The sequence below is a fragment of the Elephas maximus genome, chromosome 7 (genome assembly GCF_024166365.1).
Source record: "Elephas maximus indicus isolate mEleMax1 chromosome 7, mEleMax1 primary haplotype, whole genome shotgun sequence".
Lineage (NCBI taxonomy): Eukaryota > Metazoa > Chordata > Mammalia > Proboscidea > Elephantidae > Elephas > Elephas maximus.
In genome coordinates, this window is record NC_064825.1 from 103434132 (window position 1) to 103455397 (window position 21266).

General features: G+C 43.4%; 1 protein-coding gene across 2 annotated transcripts in view; it reads left to right on the forward strand.

Annotated features, from left to right (window-relative positions):
* PTPRJ (protein tyrosine phosphatase receptor type J) overlaps positions 1 to 21266 on the forward strand; it is a 200694-nt gene that overhangs the window by 121954 nt on the left and 57474 nt on the right. For both annotated transcript variants that reach the window (XM_049891178.1, XM_049891177.1), the window contains exons 2-6: positions 8580 to 8598; positions 9666 to 9923; positions 10614 to 10883; positions 17844 to 18110; positions 20874 to 21131. In XM_049891178.1, the coding sequence (XP_049747135.1) occupies positions 8580 to 8598; positions 9666 to 9923; positions 10614 to 10883; positions 17844 to 18110; positions 20874 to 21131 (1072 nt within the window). The remainder of the gene's footprint in view (positions 1 to 8579; positions 8599 to 9665; positions 9924 to 10613; positions 10884 to 17843; positions 18111 to 20873; positions 21132 to 21266) is intronic.

Genomic DNA, 21266 nt, shown 5'->3' on the forward strand with positions numbered 1-21266 from the left:
CTGGGGAAGCGGGAGGTTGAGGAAGGTGTGGATGTGGGAGAGTTGAGGAGGCAGGGATTGTAGGTGCCCCCAACTGGGCAATGGGCAGATTCCGTGGGGAGCTGGCCCTGGACAGACAAGCACTTGGTAAATGGTGGCTATTAGCGGTTTTTATTCATACTTACTCTAAGGTGGATGGGAGAGGGGTTGGGGAGCAGGATGAGTTGGTGGGAATTATGGAGTGCCTTTATTATTCAGATTCAAGGTATGGAATTACAGCCTTCAGCTGAAGAACTGGAACTCCTTGCTCTGTCTTTTGCTCTTTTTGAGGATGGGGTTGAGGGCAGGTGAGGCTATGAGAATTTAGGGACAAGCAAAAAGGTGTGTTTTGTGTTCACATTGTACAAGTATCTGACATGGGCCAGAATTTCTTCCTAAGAGAGAAACTTTGGGAGTAAATAGTTGGTTAATAATTGTAACCCATGTACTTTGGTTACAACGGGCAGTTTGATCAAGGGTCATAATTCTTCCAGGGGCAGTTGGAAACCTAAATAAATAGAACAGTCCAAATAATGAAAAGCCACACTGCCTCTCGGTATTTCATTTGCTCACTCTTGATAGAAAAAAATCAACAGTGTGGGCGCCATGTTGCTTGGCAACTGCCATTTGTCTTAAGCACTGGGATGACAATAACTAGGGGACTGGTGGTGAACTCCAAGCACTTACCCCTCTAACGTGGGGGTGGGGGTGGGGGGGGAGAGCAGACACTCATCCAGTTAATTGCTTCAGTGTGGTCACTTAAGAAGGCCGAATCTTTTTCTGTTTTTAGAGAAACGAAAAATTAGAATTTAATGTTTACATCTCCTAATTTCTGAATGCTTTTTTAAGATTTTAAGAAACACACAAAACAAAACCCCAAAACCCAGAAAACCAACCAGTTGCCATGGAGTTGATTCTAACTCATGGTGATTCCCTGTATGTCAAAGTAGAACTGTGCTCCATAGAGATTTCAAGCACTGATTTTTTTGGAAGTAGATAACCAGGCCTTTCTTCCAAGGTACCTCTGGGTGGATTAAACCCTCCAACCTTTTGGTTAGCAGCTGCGTGTGTTAACCGTTTGCACCACCCAGGGGCTTGTTTTAAGAAACACTGTAGGTTAAACAAAACATGTCAGTGGACTAGATTTGGACAGTGGAGCTCCAATTCAGAATCCCAGATTAATCATATGACATGGAAGAAGGGTTTGGGTAGGAATCTAGGGGTTGCCAACTCTGACTTTCTCCCAAGTTGTGGTGGCAAGCCCTGCTGATAAGTCTGGAGATTTGCACTTTAGTCTCAGTGCTGTGTGATCTTGCTCAAGTCGTTGAGTGTCTGTGGACTTTCTTCCTTCATAAAGTCAAAGGGTACATCACTTGTTTTCAAACTGTGTTCCTTGAGGTGCAGCAGTGTTTGCTTTGAGTTTCATTAAAAACAGCCCCTCAAATTGGCTGTGTTTGAAATTACAATGAAAACACTTGCCCACATATGTTTTATACCAGCATTTAATACATTGGAGACCACCAGCATCTCAACGTGGTTATGCATCGATTACATTTCAAAATAAGATATAGAGTAACTTGAACTTTAAAAATAAATGCATAGTAAAAAAACCCCGGCTTTTATCTAAATATACATATGCACACATATACACATTCATACATATATGGATGTATATATGAAACATGGAACTCTGTATGTGTATAAAATTCCTTGTGAAAAAATAGTTTCTGCTGTTAAAAATACCCATGGAAACTTCTGGCCTGGGATTTCCAAGGTCACCCTCAGCTCCGCGTCTCAGAGTTTGTGTAGCCTCACTAAAATAGCCCCCCTGGTTACTGCTTTCTCTCTGCAGTTGGAATAGTTCATCCTGCCCCCAACTGTCCCTGGAGGTGGGAGATGAGCCAGTTGGACTTTCCAGGCTGGGTCATGCTCATCCCTTCCATCCAAGCCTCCCCTGACATTTTTGGGGTACAGAATTATGGATTATTCTGACCCTTTTCCACTGTCCTTTTTCCTTTTTTAAAAATTGTGCTTTAGATGAAGGTTTACAGAGCAAATTAATTTCTCATTAAACAATTAATAACACATATTGTTTTGTGACACTGGTTGCCAGCCCTGCGACCTGTTACCATTTTTCCCTTCTCTACCTTCGGTTCCCCATTACCAGCTTTCCTGTCCTTTCCTGCCTTCTCATCCTTGCCCCTGGGCTGGTGTGCCCCTTTAGTCTTGTTTTGTTTTATGGGCCTGTCTAATCTTTGGCTGGAGGGTGAACCTCAGGAGTGACTTCATTACTGAGTTAAAAGGTTTCTGGGGGCCATACTCTCGGGGTTTCTCCAGTCTCGCAGTCCTTTCTTCATGACAGCATTTGAGTTCGGAGACAGTCATTTATTGGAAATGAGGCAGAGCACGCCATGCTTTCTGGATGTCCCTTGCTGTGGGAGCCCTTTACTGTGGTGCCTGCTGGCCTGCCTCTCCCCTGCCTTTCGGATTCTGGAGTGGAAACGGATGCCAGGTACCTAGGCCGCCCCCACCCCCATACCTGCCTTCTGGGGAGTTTCCTATCATGACGTTGGTTGCCTGGCTTCTGGGTTCAGTGGCAAAGGGCCCCACCCTGTCTGCCCTTTTTGTGATCAATGATTTACCTTCTGGGGCCTGTTTTGCAGGGAGTTGTGGTATACATTCACAAGGAGGGACAGAAAGAATCATGGCCTTTCAGATTTGAAATCTGTGCATGCCCCGAACCCCATATAATGCTGTTTGATTTTAAAAAGTGCTTGAAGCGGTTCACATTTTGGTTAATTACATCAGTGGGTAAAAATAACTATTGTCATATGGTGTGTGGGCTTGGTTTTAGAAGGATAAAGAGCCTATTGTTACCCATTGTGTTATTCAGTCACTTATTACCCATCCCTGAAAACCTAACGTGTATAATAGAAAACCAGCAGCTTTGTCACTTGCTAAAATCCAGGCTGCTCTGTGAATGTGCCCCCAAACCCTGTTCTTTTTGAGAGTAGTGCAGAAGGCTACTTAATTCAGTTAATTCAAATGGGCTGATGGAACCTGCCCTCAAAGCCCTGGACAGGAAGGGGTTTGTGACCTGCAGTCCTGGACTTACCTTTCGGTTTTATGATCTCAGTTGAGACTTGGCTAGGGATGAACCAGCTCACTGCCCAGGAAGTGCTTAAGGATCAAGGGCTTCAAGGGCAGGTAGACTGGGCCCGGAATCTTAGACTTACTAGCTGTAAGATGCTGGGTTAGGAATTTAACTTTTCCAAGACTCAGTTTCCTTATCTGTAAAACGGGGATAAACACAGTTTCTGCCTCCTAGGATTGTTGTAAGGCTTAAATGAGCTGATGACAGTAACACCTGTAGCACAGTGATTGGCCCAGAGTTTAAGGGCTCAGTCAATATTATAGTAAGTAGAATCAACTAGCATAAAATCCCCACGCTGTGTCACTTGCTACGTGATATTTGCTGCCACTCGCCTGTCTACTGCAGTGTTGCTCTTAAGCCACTGGGGCCCCTTCCCCGTCCCAAGCTGATCATGGCTTTGAGCACCTCGCTGACTATTCAGCTAGGTGTCTCCTGGCTTCCTTGCTACTCTGCACTCTCATTTAAACATTTTTTGGGGGGGTGCTTCTCTTGCTTGTGAGCTCTTGGAAAGTCACCTGTAGTGCCCTCTGTATCTTTGGCACCAAGCCCCGAGCCTGGCGTGGTGCAGGGCTGTAGGAGAAGACATGAAGGGCATACTGGAGTTGTTTCCACCTTTTGCCTCTTGTAAATAGTGCTGCTGCAATACCTGCTGCCTTTTATGCAGACACTGCCCTCTGATTCAGCTTGAGTCCAGGGGCTGTGACTTTTGGATTCCCTGTGCCCTAGCCACAGGGTGGGCTTGTTCAGAAACCTCTGATTCGTGGGTCTGTTGAAGCCAGACAATGAAGGCAGCTGACCTTGGTTGGAGCCTGCTGTGCCCCTGGAACTGGGCTTGGCTCTGCCCAGTGGGAAGCAGAGAGTGGAAAGCGATTTTATCTTCAGCTGGAAGCATCTCTGTCCCCTTCTTTTCATCTCAGTCCTCTGTGCCTGGGACAAGTTTATGGTCACCAAGAAACTTCTTTGCTGTGGGACCTTGGGCTATGTACTTAGCCGCAGTGTCCTCATCTGGAAAATGGGAATTGGAGTCCCTGTTGTACGGGGTGTGGTGAGGAGTAAATGAGACAGAACCTGTGGAATATCTGGTTCTTTCCCCACTAAGACTAAAACCTCTGGGTTAGAGACCAGTTGTGAAAGGATACTTGCATGGGGGGGCTTTTTCAGGGAGTCCTTCTCCATCAGTGCCTTGTTGGCTCCTCTTTGGAGGGGAAGGAACCGAGGTTATTCTTGTCAGCACATCTAATTGTCACTGCTTGGAGAGTTGTACCCCAACACCATCCTTTTTCTGCACTTACCTTTGGTGTTCAATGTATAAATCTGTGGATAATAGCACATGTCTAGGCTTTGAAGTAAATTTTAGAAAGATGGGCTTTCTGTTAATACTATTCTTTTGAAAAGTATTAAGTGTCCACCATGCTAGGCATCTTTTCTTTTTCCCCCTGTGGTCAGCAGAAGACTTTGGGAGCCTGGCAGACCAGGATTGCATCCTGGCTTTCCCTGTCCCTGACCAGCTTTCTGATCCTGGGTGCAGATTATTTGGTCTTTGAGTTTTTTCATCTGTAAAAATGAGGATTATTGTGAAAATTAAGTTACCTTGCTTTGTTGTTGCTGTGCCAGCCAGTGTTCTCTTGGTTGCAATAAAAAAAAAATAGATGACCCAAATAAAAAGAGTTTAAAAAAGAAGGGGCGCTTCATCTTCCAGGCAAGAAGTCTAGAGCTAGAAAGGATCTAGGGTTGTTTTAATAACTTAAGGATCCAGATGCTTTCCCTCTTTCCCCTGGGCCATCCCAAGCAGATGAGTGATTTTTTTTCCCCACCTCATTGTTACATAGTGGCTGCAACAGCTCCAGGCATCACGGGCAGTTCCAGTGAAGCCCAGCAAAGCAGGATAATATTTCCTCAGATACATCCCTTTTCTAGTAGCCTCCTTGCAAACTTCTCTTGGGCCCCTCAACTGGTGGTGTAGCCTGGGTCCTTTAGGTTTTCTGGGTCCTGTGGCAAGAATTAAAGTGCTGATGCTTTATTTGGGAAGTCAGGCCCAGGGAGGTGAGGATGAGAGAAAAAAAGAAGAGGGAGTGAGGCCAGGAAAGATATAAAGCAACTCAATGCAGTGTATTATTGTGCTGACCACTGCTTCATGACGAGCCTTGAAGACACACAGGCTGGCCCATTCGTGTGGCACATTGGACCTTCTTTAGAAGGGCAGCAAAGAGAAACTATACTCAGATTTGTCAAGGAACACTCTTACTTTGCTTACTTTTTTGGGGGGGTGCGGTTGGAGACAGGGAGACAGGAAGGAATACGCTGATAACATCTTCTGAAGTTAATTAAAAATCTTCCCTAAATCCTAGTACTTTTTCTCTCTGCTTGCTTTACATTGGGGCTAGTGCAGCTACTGGTTAAGGACACAGACCCAGGAGTCAGACTGCCTGGGCTCAAATCTGGCCTCCACAGCTCACCAGCAGCGTGACCTGTGCCTGCCTTTGAGGGCGTTGGAGGGAGTAAATGAGTTGGTATTGGAAAGTGCTTAGAGCAAAGCCTGACAGTCAGTGCTCCCTGCGTGTTTGGTTAAATGCATCGAGGAGACAGAGGCAGGGCTGTGATTTCAATCTCACGGAAACTAGCTTTTCCTCCAGGATGGTGATCCTGCTACTTTCATCCCTAGAACTCAGAGCTCTTTGACACTGTCTCGTATAATGATCATCAGTTACTGAGGCTGGGACTACAAAGGACACAGATTGAAATGAGCAGACACTCTGCCTTGATTCCCTTAGTGAATGGTACCTTCCCAGGGATAGCATCTACCTATCCTCCCTCACCTGGTTCAACTTGCCTCCCGCCCTCCATCCCTGAGCCACGAGCTCCTCAATGATATAGAAGGTCTGCTTTAGCTCTAGCTTTAGCGCGGTGCTTGGCACAAGGAGGGTGCTCGGTATTGCTCGTTAAAGTGAGTTCTCAGTGCCTTCCACCTTGAATTAGTTGCTTCCAGACATACCATATTTCCTTTACTTGCCTGTAAACTGCCTGAGGGCAGCGTCCAGGTCTTTAAATGTTTTCAGCTGGTATCTGGGTGGGTGGATGACTGGATGCATTCCAGCTGTGGAGACAACATGTACATGCACACACAAAGAGACAATACCATTGGAAGGGGGTAGGATGGGACATCCTAGGGCTATGAGGTTATCTCCTTTAATGTTTTCCAACTACTGGCAGCAAACGTTTGCCACCCTGTGCCTACTTGCCTGGGACCTGATCCTTCCACTCTTACCCTCTCTCCCAATTTGGACTATGTGGGTTGATGCACAGCCTAGACTGAGGGGCAGAAGCTGGAGGCAAGGGGATGGGCTGGAAAACTTGAGGACAGAGCTGATAGGGCTTGAGAGTGGGGGATGCAGCGACTGGGCCTTGTCGGGGGGAGAGGATGATTCTCAGGCACCTTTGAGACTTGGTGCCTGGGCCACTGAGAGAATGGGAGGGAGTAACAGGCCCTTCCTTCTGTGTTCCTAACCCATGAGCTGTGGATGAATGTTGCCCTGTCTTCTCCGTTTGACAAGTGCAACCAGTAGCTGCCAAGTTGATTCTTGACTCGGGGCCACCTTGTGTGTGTCAGAGTACAACTGCTCTATACAGTCTTCAGTGGCAGTTACCTTTCAGAAACAGACTGCCACGCCTTCCAAGGTGCATCTGCGTGGGTTTGAACTGCCAGCCTTTCCATTAGTAGTCACTTAACCCTTTACAAGGCCTCCTTGATAAATGCAGATGGTGGGATAAGTGGAAGGAATCCTGGGCCTGATAGTCAGGCTCCTGGGTGGGCAGCCTTTGCCTTGGACTTACTGTGGGACCTAGGGGCAAGTCCTTTCCCCTCCTGGGCCTTTGGGTTTATCCTCTACAAAATGAGAGGTTCATTCTTTCCTTCCATGTGTTATTTATTTAGTGCCCACTGAGTGCTTCATTCTAGGCACAGGGGTACAGGCGAGGTCTCTGTTCTCATGGAGGTGGCATTTTAGTTGGAGAGGTGGAGGATAATTTTGGTAATTGCTCAGTGATGTCATGGAGAGTGAGGACACTCATTTCTGCTGATTGGCTAAGGAACGACTCGTTGGAGAGATGGCATTTTAGACCATGTCACAGGAAGGTCTGAGGCAGAGTGTTTGGGAGGGAGGGAATACATACATAAAAGCTCTTAGGGGAACCAACTTCAAGAGTGTGAAGGGTGTGAGGGGACAATGAGGCCTGAGGGGCTAGCCGGGTAGGTGTAGTAAGAGTTTGATGGGAGGTTGGAGAACATTTTCTCCCCACCAGGTCCCTTTTGATTATTTTCCTCTTCACAGGGATCATTTTTTGCAAACTCCTGTTAAACAAAAAGGTGTGCTTACTAAACAATAAGACATACAACCTTGAACTATTTTAGACTTCGTAGCCCATAAAACTCATAGGGTCGCTATGAGTCGGAATCGACTCGATGGCACTGGGTTTGGTTTGATTTTGGATTTAACCCATAAAATCTATTGCTGTCAAGTCTGTTCCAACTTTCTGCTAAGCAAAGGGTCCTCAATTCGAGTCCTCCAACTGTTCCTTGAAAACCCTATGGGGCAGTTCTACTGTGTCCTATATGGTCGCCATTACTCAGAATTGACTCAATGGCAATATTTTTTTTAAGTATGGGGAAATAATTTCTTGGTCACAGTGAATATCTTTGAGGACCCTCCCAGGTGTCTAAAGACCAAAGATTGAGGCACTGCCAACGAACTAATCTTAAGGTCCTTTCTTTTTCAAACATTCATTCTTCCCAAAGCCATTTCCATATGATTAAAATATAATAATAAATGACTGCCACCTGTGGATAGAAGGCAGCAGGTGAGTTTTTATACAATGAAAATCCCCAACCCAGTGGATTTCTCCTGCAGCACACCTGGCTTTATACCCTGCCATAAAACCAAACACGAAACCCACTGACGTTGGGTGGCTTCCATAGTGACCCTATAAAAAAAAAAAAAAAAAAAGAAGACCCTATAGAGATGTGAAAATGGCTCTGGGGAGGGGTGTCGTGGTCCCAGTCTCCTGTTCTCTGGCCCCTGGGGTCTTGACTCTGCTTCTGTGCACTTTTGCCTCAACTGGGTGCTGATTGCAGGGAGCTTCCCCAGGTGCTGGATGTGTCTGTGAGGAAGGATACTGGGTAGCAAACATCAGCCTGCCTCCATAAAATGGAGTCAATCCGTTGTTTGTGATTGGTATTTTACTGAATCACTGTAGTCTATGTTCCCACATCCCAGTCCTGGCCAGGGGTCTTTGCCTAAGGTACTTTGTAACACCCCACCCGCATTATTAAATCCTCAACTGCTTTATTCCTGATTTGCATTTTCCGTGGCTGAATGAATCTGCTGACTTCCGCTTTCTTTTTCTGTTGCAGATCCTGTGCACAGGTGATGGTGAGTACCATTTTTTCCTCTCCCTTCTTGTGTTGTTCTATACTGCCCCCTGATGGACACAGAGTGGCATTCATAACAATGTGAAAATCAGAAAACGTGAAATCTGTTAAAACCCGCTTCGTTTCCAGTTTTTCTTTAGAACTGGGGTGAGGGTGGAGACATCAAATGAAGGAAAAAATTCAATCAATTGTGCTACCCTGACAAATAAAATATTTATATTTACTGTGATCCCCCAATCTAAATCTATAGTGATTTTTTCTTTTCTTTTTTTACCTAGTTGAAACTAATGTAATGTAGCGTGATTTATATTTGTTTGATGTGCTGTTATACCATCAGTATTTAATTGGATTGCTACATTGTCTCCTGAATTTTAAAATGGTTTGCAGGGTTGATATAACCTTTGGAAAACCAGACATAAACCAAAAACAAACAAACCAAACCCATTGCCATTAAGCCAATTCCAACTCAAAGGGACCCTAAAGGACAGGGTAGAACTGCCCCATCGGGCTTCCAGGGAGCGCCTGGTGGATGTGAACTGCTGACCTCTTTGTTAGCAGCCGTAGCTCTTAACCACTATGGCACCAGGGTTTCCAAACCAGATGTAGCCGCCTGTATATTTGCTTTCATGTGGGGGGCTGCTTCCCAGTTGCTGACTGGTCCTGGCCTATCTAAGTCCTCCCTGGTTTATAGTAAAATGACAAAAATAAGGATATGATAGTAAATTTTTCACGAAGCTAAATATATTCAGTTGAAAGCACTGTCCATTCTGGGAAGTTGAAGGTCAAACTGGTAAGTGAATAGATGATATTTTCAGTAAAACAGTGATGTTTCTTAAGGGAAGTCAATAGAATTGGTAAATATTAAGTTTTCTTTTTAATTATTGAAAGAAAAATGTTAAAAAAAATTAGTAACGACAGTAATGCATATCCATTTTATTAAATGCAGAGGAGCAAAAACAAAACAAAAAAATCACATGTAAACCACCAGCCAGAGAAAATCACTTTGAAATAAGCTGGCCTTTATGATGGTTGATAATAGATTTCCTTTTCCTCTTTTTCTTGGCCCAGAGTCCAGCGCGGTGTTTGACATCCGCGTGGTGCGTGTCACCACAACGGAAATGGAGTTGGAGTGGCAGAGCACAGACAATGCTTCCCAGTACACCTACCATTTAGATATACAACCTGAGGTCAGCTCTGATGAAACGGTCACTCATCACAAAGCAATCACTCTAACGGGCCTAATGCCAGGCACCCTATATAACATCACAATCACTCCAGGAATGGGTGGTGTCCGAGGGAACTCCAGCTCCATTGCAGCATACACACGTAAGTCTCTTAGGACGGCATTTTGGCTTGGAGGGTGGGAAGTAAGTATTGGTTAAATGATCGGATAAAGGTTGATTGTGTTTCTGGGTTTCAGGCTTAATCTGAAAACATTGGCCTCAGCAAAGGGCCTGCTGTTTTCATGGGGTGCCGGTGCAGAAGCCCTGTGAACTTGGCGTTGTCTTTAGAAGAAGAAAGTGTTTCTATGACAATGAAAAACATAACTGTTGCATTAATTCCTTGAGAATAAAGACTAGAGGAGGGTCACCTTGTGATGTTGGCATAAAGATTCTTCCAGGTTGAGAGCTTTGCAAAGGGAAGTGGTTTGCTAATATTTGACCTACATTTACGGTAAAGAAGGGCATTTTATAATATCTTTTCAGTGTATTTTTCTTATTCATTAATATGATTAAAAAACAGATTGGGAATTATATGTTGAAAATAGATTTTGGATAAACTTAAAATACTAAAAGAAACCTGAAAAACTTTAATTCTTTAGAGATATAATCTGTATAATTATTTTCTGAATTTTTGGGGGGAAGCATTCCATTTTATGAGTCAGGATATATTAGTTTTAATCATTCCTGTTTTTCTCCAAAGGAGCCAGGCTATTTTTGGATGCAGTAAATAAAATAATCCTGGAAGTCAAGCTAATTCACACTTCTTCTTCTTCTTCTTTTTTTTTTTTAAAAGGGCCCAGCAGTGTGTCCAACATTAAAATAAATACCAACACCACAGCAGCAGCCTTTAGTTGGCAGAACTTTGATAATGCCTCTAGTACGTACACTTACCGCCTTCTTGTTGGTGGAAATCACAGCAGCCCAAAGGAAGAAATCACAGCTGTTGGAATCACCTCTGCTGTAGTCGCTGGCTTGAAACCTGGCTCATCTTACACAGTAGAGATCTTCGCACAAGTTGGGAATGTCACTGAGGGGGAATCTAGGTCTGAATTATTCTGTACAGGTGAGTAGCCCCAGATGCCTCTTGACCTCCCTCCTGTGTGCTGTTGACCTTGTGGACAGGACCTGTACAGTCTTTAGTTATTAGGTTTTGTGTCTGACCTTGAATTCTACATCAGTGGTTTTCAACATTTTTTAAACCAGGAAACTTTCTTCAAACAAAATCTTGCTCAGAAGCCCAGTAAATGTGTGTGTGTGTGTGTGCGCGTGAGTGAGAGAGAGAGAGAGATCGGAGCCATGGAGGTGCGGCTGTGTGTCACAGGAACCTTCTAGAAACTCCTGGAGCCCCTAAGAGCACAGTTTTAGAGAGAGAGAGATGGGGGTAACAAAAACACAAAGATTTGTTACACTGAATTGTAAAAGAGAGGAAAGAAAAAAGGAGAGGACAGAGAGAAGATTGAAGAGAAGTAAGGATAAAAAGGAACACAGGATTTTGAAATGGTAATGGGGACAAGGTGATAAACAGTTGGCGACTGTAGGAAATAGGAGGTGGTGATGTGGCAGGTGGCACCCATAACATGAGCCAAGTGTCCTTACTCCACCAAAAGCCCCTGAGGGCAGAGCCTTGTCAGAACAGAGCTCACCAGCTGCTATTTATTGAGCATGTACCATGTGCTTAGCTGTCCTCGCTATAACCCCGAGGGGTGTAAATTACGGAAGCAGACTGCCGTATCTTTCTCCCACAGAGTGGCTGGTGGATTAGAACCACTGACCTTTCGGTTAGCAGCTGAGCACTTAACCATTGTGCCACCAGAGCTCCTTGAGTTTAAATGAAGATATTACTTAAAGAACAAACTTAATATTATCAAGTTCATGCTTGATATGTTTTCCTAATACATATCAAAAGAAAGGAATGATTACAAGGCAAAATATGTGTGCTTGGCATCACCTAAACTCATGTTGCTTACCACCCGGGGTGTGCACGCCACCCTTTGGGAAACACTCCTTTGACAGATTGGGAAGAGCAGACGCTGGGGTTTGGGGGTTGATGTGACATAAGTGAGCTTGTCCCAGTCGCCCAGTCAATTAGGAGTCTCCCAGTCCAGGCTGCCAGTCCAGTGCTCAGCATGTCTTGTTGCTTTTTGAATCTTGAGTACATTTTATACCTTTTATTAATTTTTGTTTGTTTTTAAAGAAAATCTTAGTCTTATATCCTATCCTTTGCCTCTGTCTCTTTTCCAGTACTGAGAGCATGTGTAAGTATGCTAGAACAACAGTAGAAATCATTAGGGAAGCTTTTCTTAAATGAATAAATAGAACAGTGAAATAGGTTACAGGATACAAGGTATATACTATCTTTGGCCAACAGAAAATCTTCGCGACAATGTTTCTTTTTCCAGACAGAAAATTTACTGAGAAAAGCAAGGAAAAAATTATGTGGCAGTGTGGCTTAGAAGTATGCTTTTGGCCCACCTCTGGGTCATAGGCCTGCTTGGCACCTGCTCCTTTGTTGTTGTAAGTGCCATTGAGTCATTTCCAACTCATAGCAACCCCACGCACAACACAATGTAACACTGCCTGGTCCTGTGCCATCCTCACAGTTGTTCTTATGCTTAAGCTCATTGTTGCAGCCACTGTATCAATCCATCTTGTTGAAGGTCTTCCTCTCTCTTGTTGAACCTCCACTTTACCAAGCGTGATGGCCTTCTCCAGGGTCTGATCTCTCCTGATAACATGTCCAAAGTATGTAAGACGAAGTCTTGCCATCCTTGCTTCTAAGGAACATTCTGGCTGTACTTCTTCCAAGACAAGTTTGTTCATTCTTCTGGCAGTTTATGATATAGTCAATATTCTTTGCCAACACCATGATTCAAATGCATCAATTCTTCTTTGGTCTTTATTGTTCAGCTTTTGCATTCATATAAGGCGATTGAGAATACCATGGCTTGTGTCAGGCACACCTTAGTCCTCCAAGTGACATCTTTGCTTTTTTAACACTTGAAAGAGATCTTTTGCAGCAGATTTGTGCAGTATAGTACTTCATTTGACTTGACTGATGCTTCTGTGGACATTGATTGTGAATCTAAAGTGAAATTCTTGATAACTTCAGTCTCTTCTCTGTTTATCATGATGTTGCTTTTTGGTCCAGTTGTGAGGATTTTTCTTTATCTTGAGGCATAATCCATACTGAAGGCTGTAGTCTTTGATCTTCATCAGTAAGTGCTTCAAGTCTTTTTCACTTTCAGCAAGCAAGATAGTATCATCCTCAGGTTGCATTTAACTTGAATCAAGATCTTTAGGCTTAGCAAACAATCACCTTACTCAATCCTTTCTTCTCATACCTGAAACAGATATAATTAAACTTTACTGTTTAAAGAAGCAGTTTAGAAGTGTTTCAGACCACTCTGGGGGTTAGTATTGGAGAAAAGTATAGATAGTAAAACATGTTTGGCTTTAAGACTGTTGAATATAAGCAACTCAGAACACCATTAACAGATTTCTGTGCAAGCTTAATAGACAACTTTAAAGTTGGGCAGTATGTCATTACTGAGTAAATCAGTGCTCCAATTAATTCAGATTTTCGGGGTACTTATATGTAATTTCATCAGGAACTTTCAACCAAAAAATTTTGATTGGCTGCTGATTATGTCAGAGTACATAAATGTTATAAGAGAGCAGTATGTGCTCAAACATGGTCAAAGCTTAAATAGAAATCTGACTAAGACAATCACAAGATCAGCGAGCCATGGTTGTAAGACCTGCGGAGTCTTGGAAACACTACATGTTCATTTAACCTTCGAGTGTTTTCTGAAAGAACAAGTTTCAAGTGTTTTAGTGAGTGTGATCACCTAACTATAATTATGTGAAACTACTGGAATAACTTGCCGCGTCATTGAGAAAAGGGCTGCTCAGCAGGCGTATCCAGCAGATGGCTTCCACACTGACGCTGAAATAGTAGCGTGCAGACTTCCTAGCACTTTCAGTGAGTTAGTCCTGTGAGTTGAGAAGGACAAGTCTTGATTGCATTTTACACTTAAAGAAGTAGAAGTACAGTGTGGCTGTTAGAATTCTTGATGGCAAGTGATAGAAACCAGACTTTAAATTGCTTAAACTAAAAGAAGATTTTATTGGCTTGTATTTATCTCCCTTCCATGGCCAGTGAGGCCTTAAGGAAAGAGGTGAGCTGACTGTCATCTCTTCCTGCTTCTGTTCTCAGCTTCATTATCAGAGTGGCTACCTTCATATAACTCAAGGAGAAATGGCCTCCCCAGTTGAAACAAGCGGGGGCCTGGTCCAGGGGAAAAATTCCTTGAGGGAGGCTCTGATTAGGCAAATTTGAATTATGTCACTGTCTCTGCAAAAACATGTTAAAAGCTGAGATGGGAGAAGATGACGTCCCAAAGGAAGGGAGAGTGGTCCAAAATGGCTGAGTAGCAGAAGCACAAAGTATCTGTGGAGCTATCTGGGGTAAGGAGTCCCCGGGTGGTACAAATGGTTAACTCATTTAGGTGCTAATTGTAAGACAGAGACGTCTTGGAAGAAAGTCCAGCTGATCTACTTCCAAAAAAAAATCAGCCATTGAAAACCCTGTAGAGCACAGTTCTACTCTGACAGACATGGGGTCACCATGAGTTGGAGTTGACTCAGTGGCAACTGAATTTTTTACCTGAGGTAAGTGTACAGAGCAAAATATCTGGCAAAAGTCAGGGCCCTTTCAGGAGGATGTACCTCTGCCTGTGGGAGGAAGGGGACAGATATTTATGGAGTACTGACTGTCTGAAGTGTCATTGGGATAGAGGGGAGGAGAGTGAAGGAAGATGGTGGATGTGTTTCTATTGCAGTCTTTTGTGTTTGACACAGAAGCTAAAGACACAGAGAGAAGCCCAGGAGAGAAGCAACCCAGCAGCTACACTGCCCCTGCAGATTCATCCTGTCACCAGGGGTCCTGGGGCACCAAAGTCCATCTTGTTGGATTAAAGTCTGGCACAAAAAAAGTCCACTGTTTATTCTCAAGTAGCAGATGGCATTGAAGGACAAACCCAGGTCATAGAGTTCAGGACAATTATGTTGAATTTTGTAAAATGGCTTCAGCCAGAATTTTCTAGGACAAAGTTTTGTTTTCTCTGATTCTGCTTCTGACTTGTTTCTCGCTTAGTAAGTCATTTTGTTGGAAAACCAAAAGGGAAGAACACGCTTGGCGTTTCTCAAGCTGAAAGAACTGAAGAAAAAATTTAAGCCTTGAGTTGCAGTGGTGAAGGATTCTATGGGGAAAATAATAAGCGATGCAGGAAGCATCAAAAAAAGATGGGAGGAATACAGAGAGTCATTATACCAAAAAGAATTAGTTGATGTTCAACCAGTTCAAGAGGTAGCATATGATCAGGAACCGATGGTACTAAGCTGCTCTGAAGGCACTGACGAAAAACAAGTCTTCACGAATTGACGGAATATCAATTGAGATGTTTCAACAAATAGATGCAGCGCTGGAAGTACTCACTCATTTATGCCAAGACATATGGAAGACAGCTTCCTGGCCAACTGACTGGAAGAGATCCATATTTATGCCTATTCCTAAGAAAGGTGATCCAACATGATATAGAACAATATCATTAATATCACATGGAAGCAAAATTTTGCTGAAAGTCATTCAAAAATGGCTGTAGCAGTATATTGACAGGGAGCTGTCAGAAATTCAGGCCGGTTTCAGAAGAGGACGTGGAACCAGGGATATCATTGCTGATGTCAGATGGATCCTGGCTGAAAGCAGAGAATACCAGAAGGATGTTTACCTGTGTTTTATTGACTATGCAAAGGCATCCGACTGTGTAGATCATAACAAATTATGGGTAACATTGTGAAGAATGGGAACTCTAGAACACTTGTGCTCATGAGGAACCTTTACATAGATCAAGAGGCAGTTGTTCAGACAGAACAAGGGGATACTGATTGGTTTAAAGTCAGGAACGGCGTGTATCAGGGTTGTATCCTTTCATGAAACCTATTCAATCTGTATGCTGAGCAAATAATCCAATCCGGGAAGCTGGACTGTATGAAGAATGGGGCATCAGGATTGGAGGAAGACTCGTTAAGAACCTGCGCTATGCAGGTGACATGACCTTGCTTGCTGAAAGTGAAAAGGACTTGAAGCACTTAACTAATGAAGATCAGCGACCACAGCCTTCAATATGGATTGCACGTCAACATAAAGAAGACAAAAACCCTCACAACTGGACCAATGAGCAACATCATGATTAACACAGAAAGGATTGAAGTTGTCAAGGACATCATTTTACTTGGATCCACAATCAACAGCCATGGAAGCAGCACTCAAGAAATCAAACTATGTGTTGCATTGGGTAAATCTGCTGCAGAGGACCTCTTTAAAGTGTTGAAAAGCATAGATGTCACCTTGAAGACTAAGGTGCGCCTGACCCAAGCCATGGTATTTCAATTGCATCATATGCATGTGAAAGCTGGACAATGAATAAGGAAGAGAGAAGAAGAATTGATGCCTCTGAACTGTGGTGTTGGGAAAGAATATTGAATATACCACAGACTGCCAAAACAATGAACAAACCTGTCTAGAAGAAGTACAACCAGAATGCTCCTTATAAGCAAGTATGGCGAGATTGCGTCTTACATACTTTGGACATATTGTCAGGAGGCATCAGTGCCTAGAGAAGGACATCATGCTTGGAAAAGTACAGGGTCAGCAGAAAAGAGGAAGACCGTCAACGAGGTGGATTGACACAGTGGCTGCAACAATGAGGTCAAGCATAAAAAGGATTGCGAGGATGGTGCAGGACTGGGCAGTGTTTCGTTCTGTTGTGCGTAGGGTCACTATGAGTTGGAACCAACTTGAGGGTGCCTAGCAACAACAACAACAAGTCATTTTGCTGTTAGAGTTTTTTGGAAGAGATTTTAGAGAAGATCCATTCAATTTCTTTCAACTCGATAGCCCAGGCACTTCTTTCATTAGGTTCGAAAAACATATTGAGCAGATGAGCAGGTAATAGGCACTACCTCATGTCATTCTTTCATATTTGCATTTAGAATGGCCATATTAGCCACCGGGATGAGCTAGCATATTATTTTTCTTTTATAGGCATTTACTTTTGTCAATGCTGGTTAATTTTTTTTCCTTGAGATGAGTTTTTTTTTTTCTTGCTTGACCTTGGAATTCATACTGATCTTTCTTTTGAAAGATCTGTTGACATGCAAATTGCTGCTTTCTAGCTCTAATTTTGTTTAGTGGTAAAATGGTTAAGTGCTTCGCTGCTAACCAAAAGCTTGTTGGTCCAAACCCGCCCAGCGGCTGCACCGGAGAAAGACCTGGTGATCTGCTCCCATAAAGATTACAGCCTGGAAGGTACTATGGGGCAGTTCTCCTCTATCACATGAGGGTCTCTTTAATTTGAAATCAACTTGATGGCACCTAAGAACAACAACAGAGTTACAATTTGTCAGCATTCTCACTCTGTAAACTGTCCAATATTTGAATGCTTCTTAGATTGTGCTGATGAGGGAGTAGAGGAATGCCTGGCCCCTACTTGCAGAGAGTGCCCAACCTAGATGAGGAGCCAAGACAGACATGCATAGAAAATTACATGATGTGGCTCTGTGGGTTTCAGGATCAAATGCTGCAGCATCACAGCCCTCATAGGTTTGGTTGTAAGCAACAAAAACTGACTTTACTTGTCTTCACCAAAAATATATATTTTGGTATATATATCTGTCATTAAACCCTGGTGGCATAATGGTTAAGTGCCATGGCTGGTAACCAAAAGGTCGGCAGTTTGAATCTACCAGGCGCTCCTTGGACACTCGATGGCGCAGTTCTACTCTGTCCGATAGGGTCAGTATGAGTTGGAATCAACTCGACAGCAACAGGTTTGATTTGTTTTTCTGGTGTCTTTCATAGGCCTACAGAACTGTGGAAGTGTGGGTGAGGACAGGAGGACCAACTTCACTCTGTTTGGCTTGGCCATTCCTGTAATGTTTAATTCCTCTTCTGTCTTCACAGATTCTAGTCAGGTGTTAGGCATCCGAGTTGTGAGCATCAATGCCACAAGCATAAACCTGACCTGGGAAATCAGTGATAACGTGTCATCCTCTGATTATACCTTCCAAATACAAGTTGTGGGGGAGACCAAGTCCTTCAATCTCACTGCCCATGTGACACATGTTGTCATCCCTGGACTCACACCCAGCACTTTATACAACATCACCGTGTATCCTCTACAAGACGGTGGTTCTGAGGGCTCACCTGGCTTTCTCCAAGCATATACTCGTGAGTTCACTCCTTCTACCTAAGCTTTCTTGTCTGCCTGTTATGGACAGTCCCACTTACAAAGACAAATAAGCTCTGTTCTGTGACCAAAGGAATGCACAGCTTAGTGTATAAGTCCACAGTGACTCTTACTCCAGGATTTGTGGTATCCTACTGGTGATCGTTGATTGGTGCTGAACAGGTGCCAGGCTTTGTATGACGTGCTTTACCTGCATTACCTCATTTAATGCTCACAACATTCCTCTGTTTTGGTTGACATTAGTCTTACTTTATATTTGAGAAATCCATGGTTGAGACAGGTGATGTGGACCACACCTGGTAAGTGGGAGAGGTGGGATTAGACCTCTGGTCTGTATTGACTCCAGCCTGTGCTTGTAACAGCCATTCTAGTGTGAAAGAGACCTAGAGCAAATTGCTAGATGGAGACAAAAAGAACCTGGGTATCTATGACCTTTCGTGTCCTGGGTGCTGACTTTATAATGGCATCACTAACAGAGCTACGTTTCATTCTTTGTTTGCTTAAATGCCCCTTAAAAATGAAATGATAGGCAGGAAATGAAAAGCTTTCTGTTCCAAAGAAGGCCCAATAGTTTTAAAAAAAAAAACAGTAGTGGTTTACCAGTAGTACAGTAGTATGAGAGACTAATGATATTGAGATCAGCCATGCAGTTAGCACTGTGCCAGGAGCTTTGCTTGTATTATAGTGACCTTCACAATAACTATTAGAAGGTCACTATGTGTTGGAATGGACTATATACCAATTTGTGGATTTGGTTTGTTTGTTTTGGTTTTACAGATAAGAAAATGATAGCCCAGCAGGGGGAAAAAATTGCCCATGGCCACAAAGCTAGCAAGTGACAGAGCAGGAACCTGAGCCCAGGAATGTCTGGCTAAGGAGCCAGGGCTTGTCCCACAAGAATATTTTTCTCAGGTTTCATTCTTCCCAGGATGTACATCTTAACATTCTTTCAAACATCTTCTGGATTAGCTCTTTGGGAGAATGGAATCTGCTTTCACTTCTTCACCATTTAATCTTTTACTGTTTAATCTCTTTATTAGTCAGGATTAGGTTCAGCTGTGAGTATCAAAACCCCCAATATCAGTGGCTTCAATAAGATGGGAGTTTGTTTCTGTCTCTCATAAAAGCAGCTGGGTGCAACGTGGGATGGAGATGGTGGAGTGTTAGCCTGGGGTCCGTGGCAGGAAACAGAAACCATGGGTTGTTTTAAAGGGATTAAAGGAATTTCCCCCCAGGAATCGAGGGATTATGGAATCATTGGAAAGGCGAGGAGCAGGCCTTGGGTTGGGCCACCAGAAATGACTCCTAGACCAACACTACTAAAGTGGAGCACCTGGGCTGTCACCATCTTCATCACAGTCAGCTGGGTAGGAATTAGGAAGCCTCTGCTGTAATTGCTGGCTCCAGAAGAACACGTTCCTAGCCGCAATGCCAAGTCAGGAAGATGCAGCCACCACAGAGCCAGGCCAGGCTTGCGAGATTGGCATCAGCAGAAGATGCATGCCTCTTGCCCCAGCTCTCCACACCTGCAGAGTGAATGACTGGACCCTGTAATGATGCTGCAGAAAGACCCTGTACCGCCTTATGATTGTGCTGACCAGCAGAAGCAAGGTCTTTGTCTCACTTTCACAACTTGAGGAAGGCACCTCGTTGCCTGAATCTAAATCATATCCAAAATCCTAGCCACAAGGATCTCTGAGAAATGCAGTTTTTAGCTTTCCAGCCTCTGCAATAGAAAAAGGCACACAAGAAGCTGGGTCAGACTGATTTTATTATTGTACCCACAATGGATAGCTTCTTGCAAGCTTCCAGGACCCAAGATGTTGTTACCACACCATCCTCAGCTGTTGTTTCAACCTCATTGCCCAGGATGGCAGCCTGAACTCCAGTCATCACATCCACATTCCAGCTACAGGAAGGAGAAAGAGCAGAAGGAAGTGTTTCCACCTTGGAAGTCATATAATAATTCTACTTACTTACTGTTGTCTAGCATTTAGTCACGTGGCTACATCTAGCTGATGAGGAGTCTGGGAAATGTAGTCTTTTGTCCCCTAGCAACCCCACAGCTAACACCTCCCATCTAAAAATATGGGGATGTATGGCTAAAGAAAAAGGGGAGAATGGATTTTGGGAATTAACAGCAGCCTCTGCCACACCTCCCTAAATGGCAGCCCTGAGAGGTTTAGTCATGTGTTCAAGGATAAGCAGCCAGCAGCAACCAAGGTTCTGTTCTGGAGCCTGAGTCTTAACTGCGGGCGTCATGCCTCTTCTCATTTCCTGTGGATGACTTTGAAGCACACAGTCTGTCCTCCTGTGACCAAGTGCTCTCTTGATGACCTGAATCATGCTTTTTGAGGGGCTTGTGTTGTAGCTGGCAACACAAAAAAGAAAAAGAGAGATAGGTGTCCTGAATTTGAAATTAATTCCAGTGTAAATATTTTATGATGTTTTGTCACCCTTGTCTTCTGAAGAAATAGATACTTTTCTTTTGTTTTCTTTTTAAAGAAAGTTTTCTTTTGTTTCTGATTTGCGAAGAGTTTCTTTTTAGCTGTGGTAAATATATATGTAAGAAAACATTTGCTGTTTGAAGAATCTTCACGAGCAGAGTTCAGTGACATTATGTTCATCAAGTTGTTTAACTGTCACCTTTAGCCTTTCTCAGATTATACCATTACCCTTAACAGAAGCTTAATGTCTACTAAAGAAATACGTTCCGAACGTATTCATTTATTTTCTTCTCACAGCCCCTGGTCCAGTCTCCGACTTTCGAGTGACGAGTGTTGGTACAACGGAAATTGGCCTGGCTTGGAGTAGCAGTGACTCAGACTCCTTTAAGATACTTATCAAATGGGATGGAGCTGGAGAACCTCGGAATGAAACAACCACCAACAATATTATTATCATTGGTGGCTTGAGCCCTGGGGCCAAGTATCACTTTGAAATATTTCCACAAGGACCAAATGGGACACAAGGGCCACCTCAAACAGTTGAAGGTCAAACTGGTAAGTGAATAGATGATATTTTCAGTAAAACACTGATGTTTCTTAAAGAAAGTCAATAGAATTGATACATATCAAGTTTTTCTTTTAATTTTCCAAAGAAAACTGTTAAAAAAAAATTAATGATGACAGTAATAC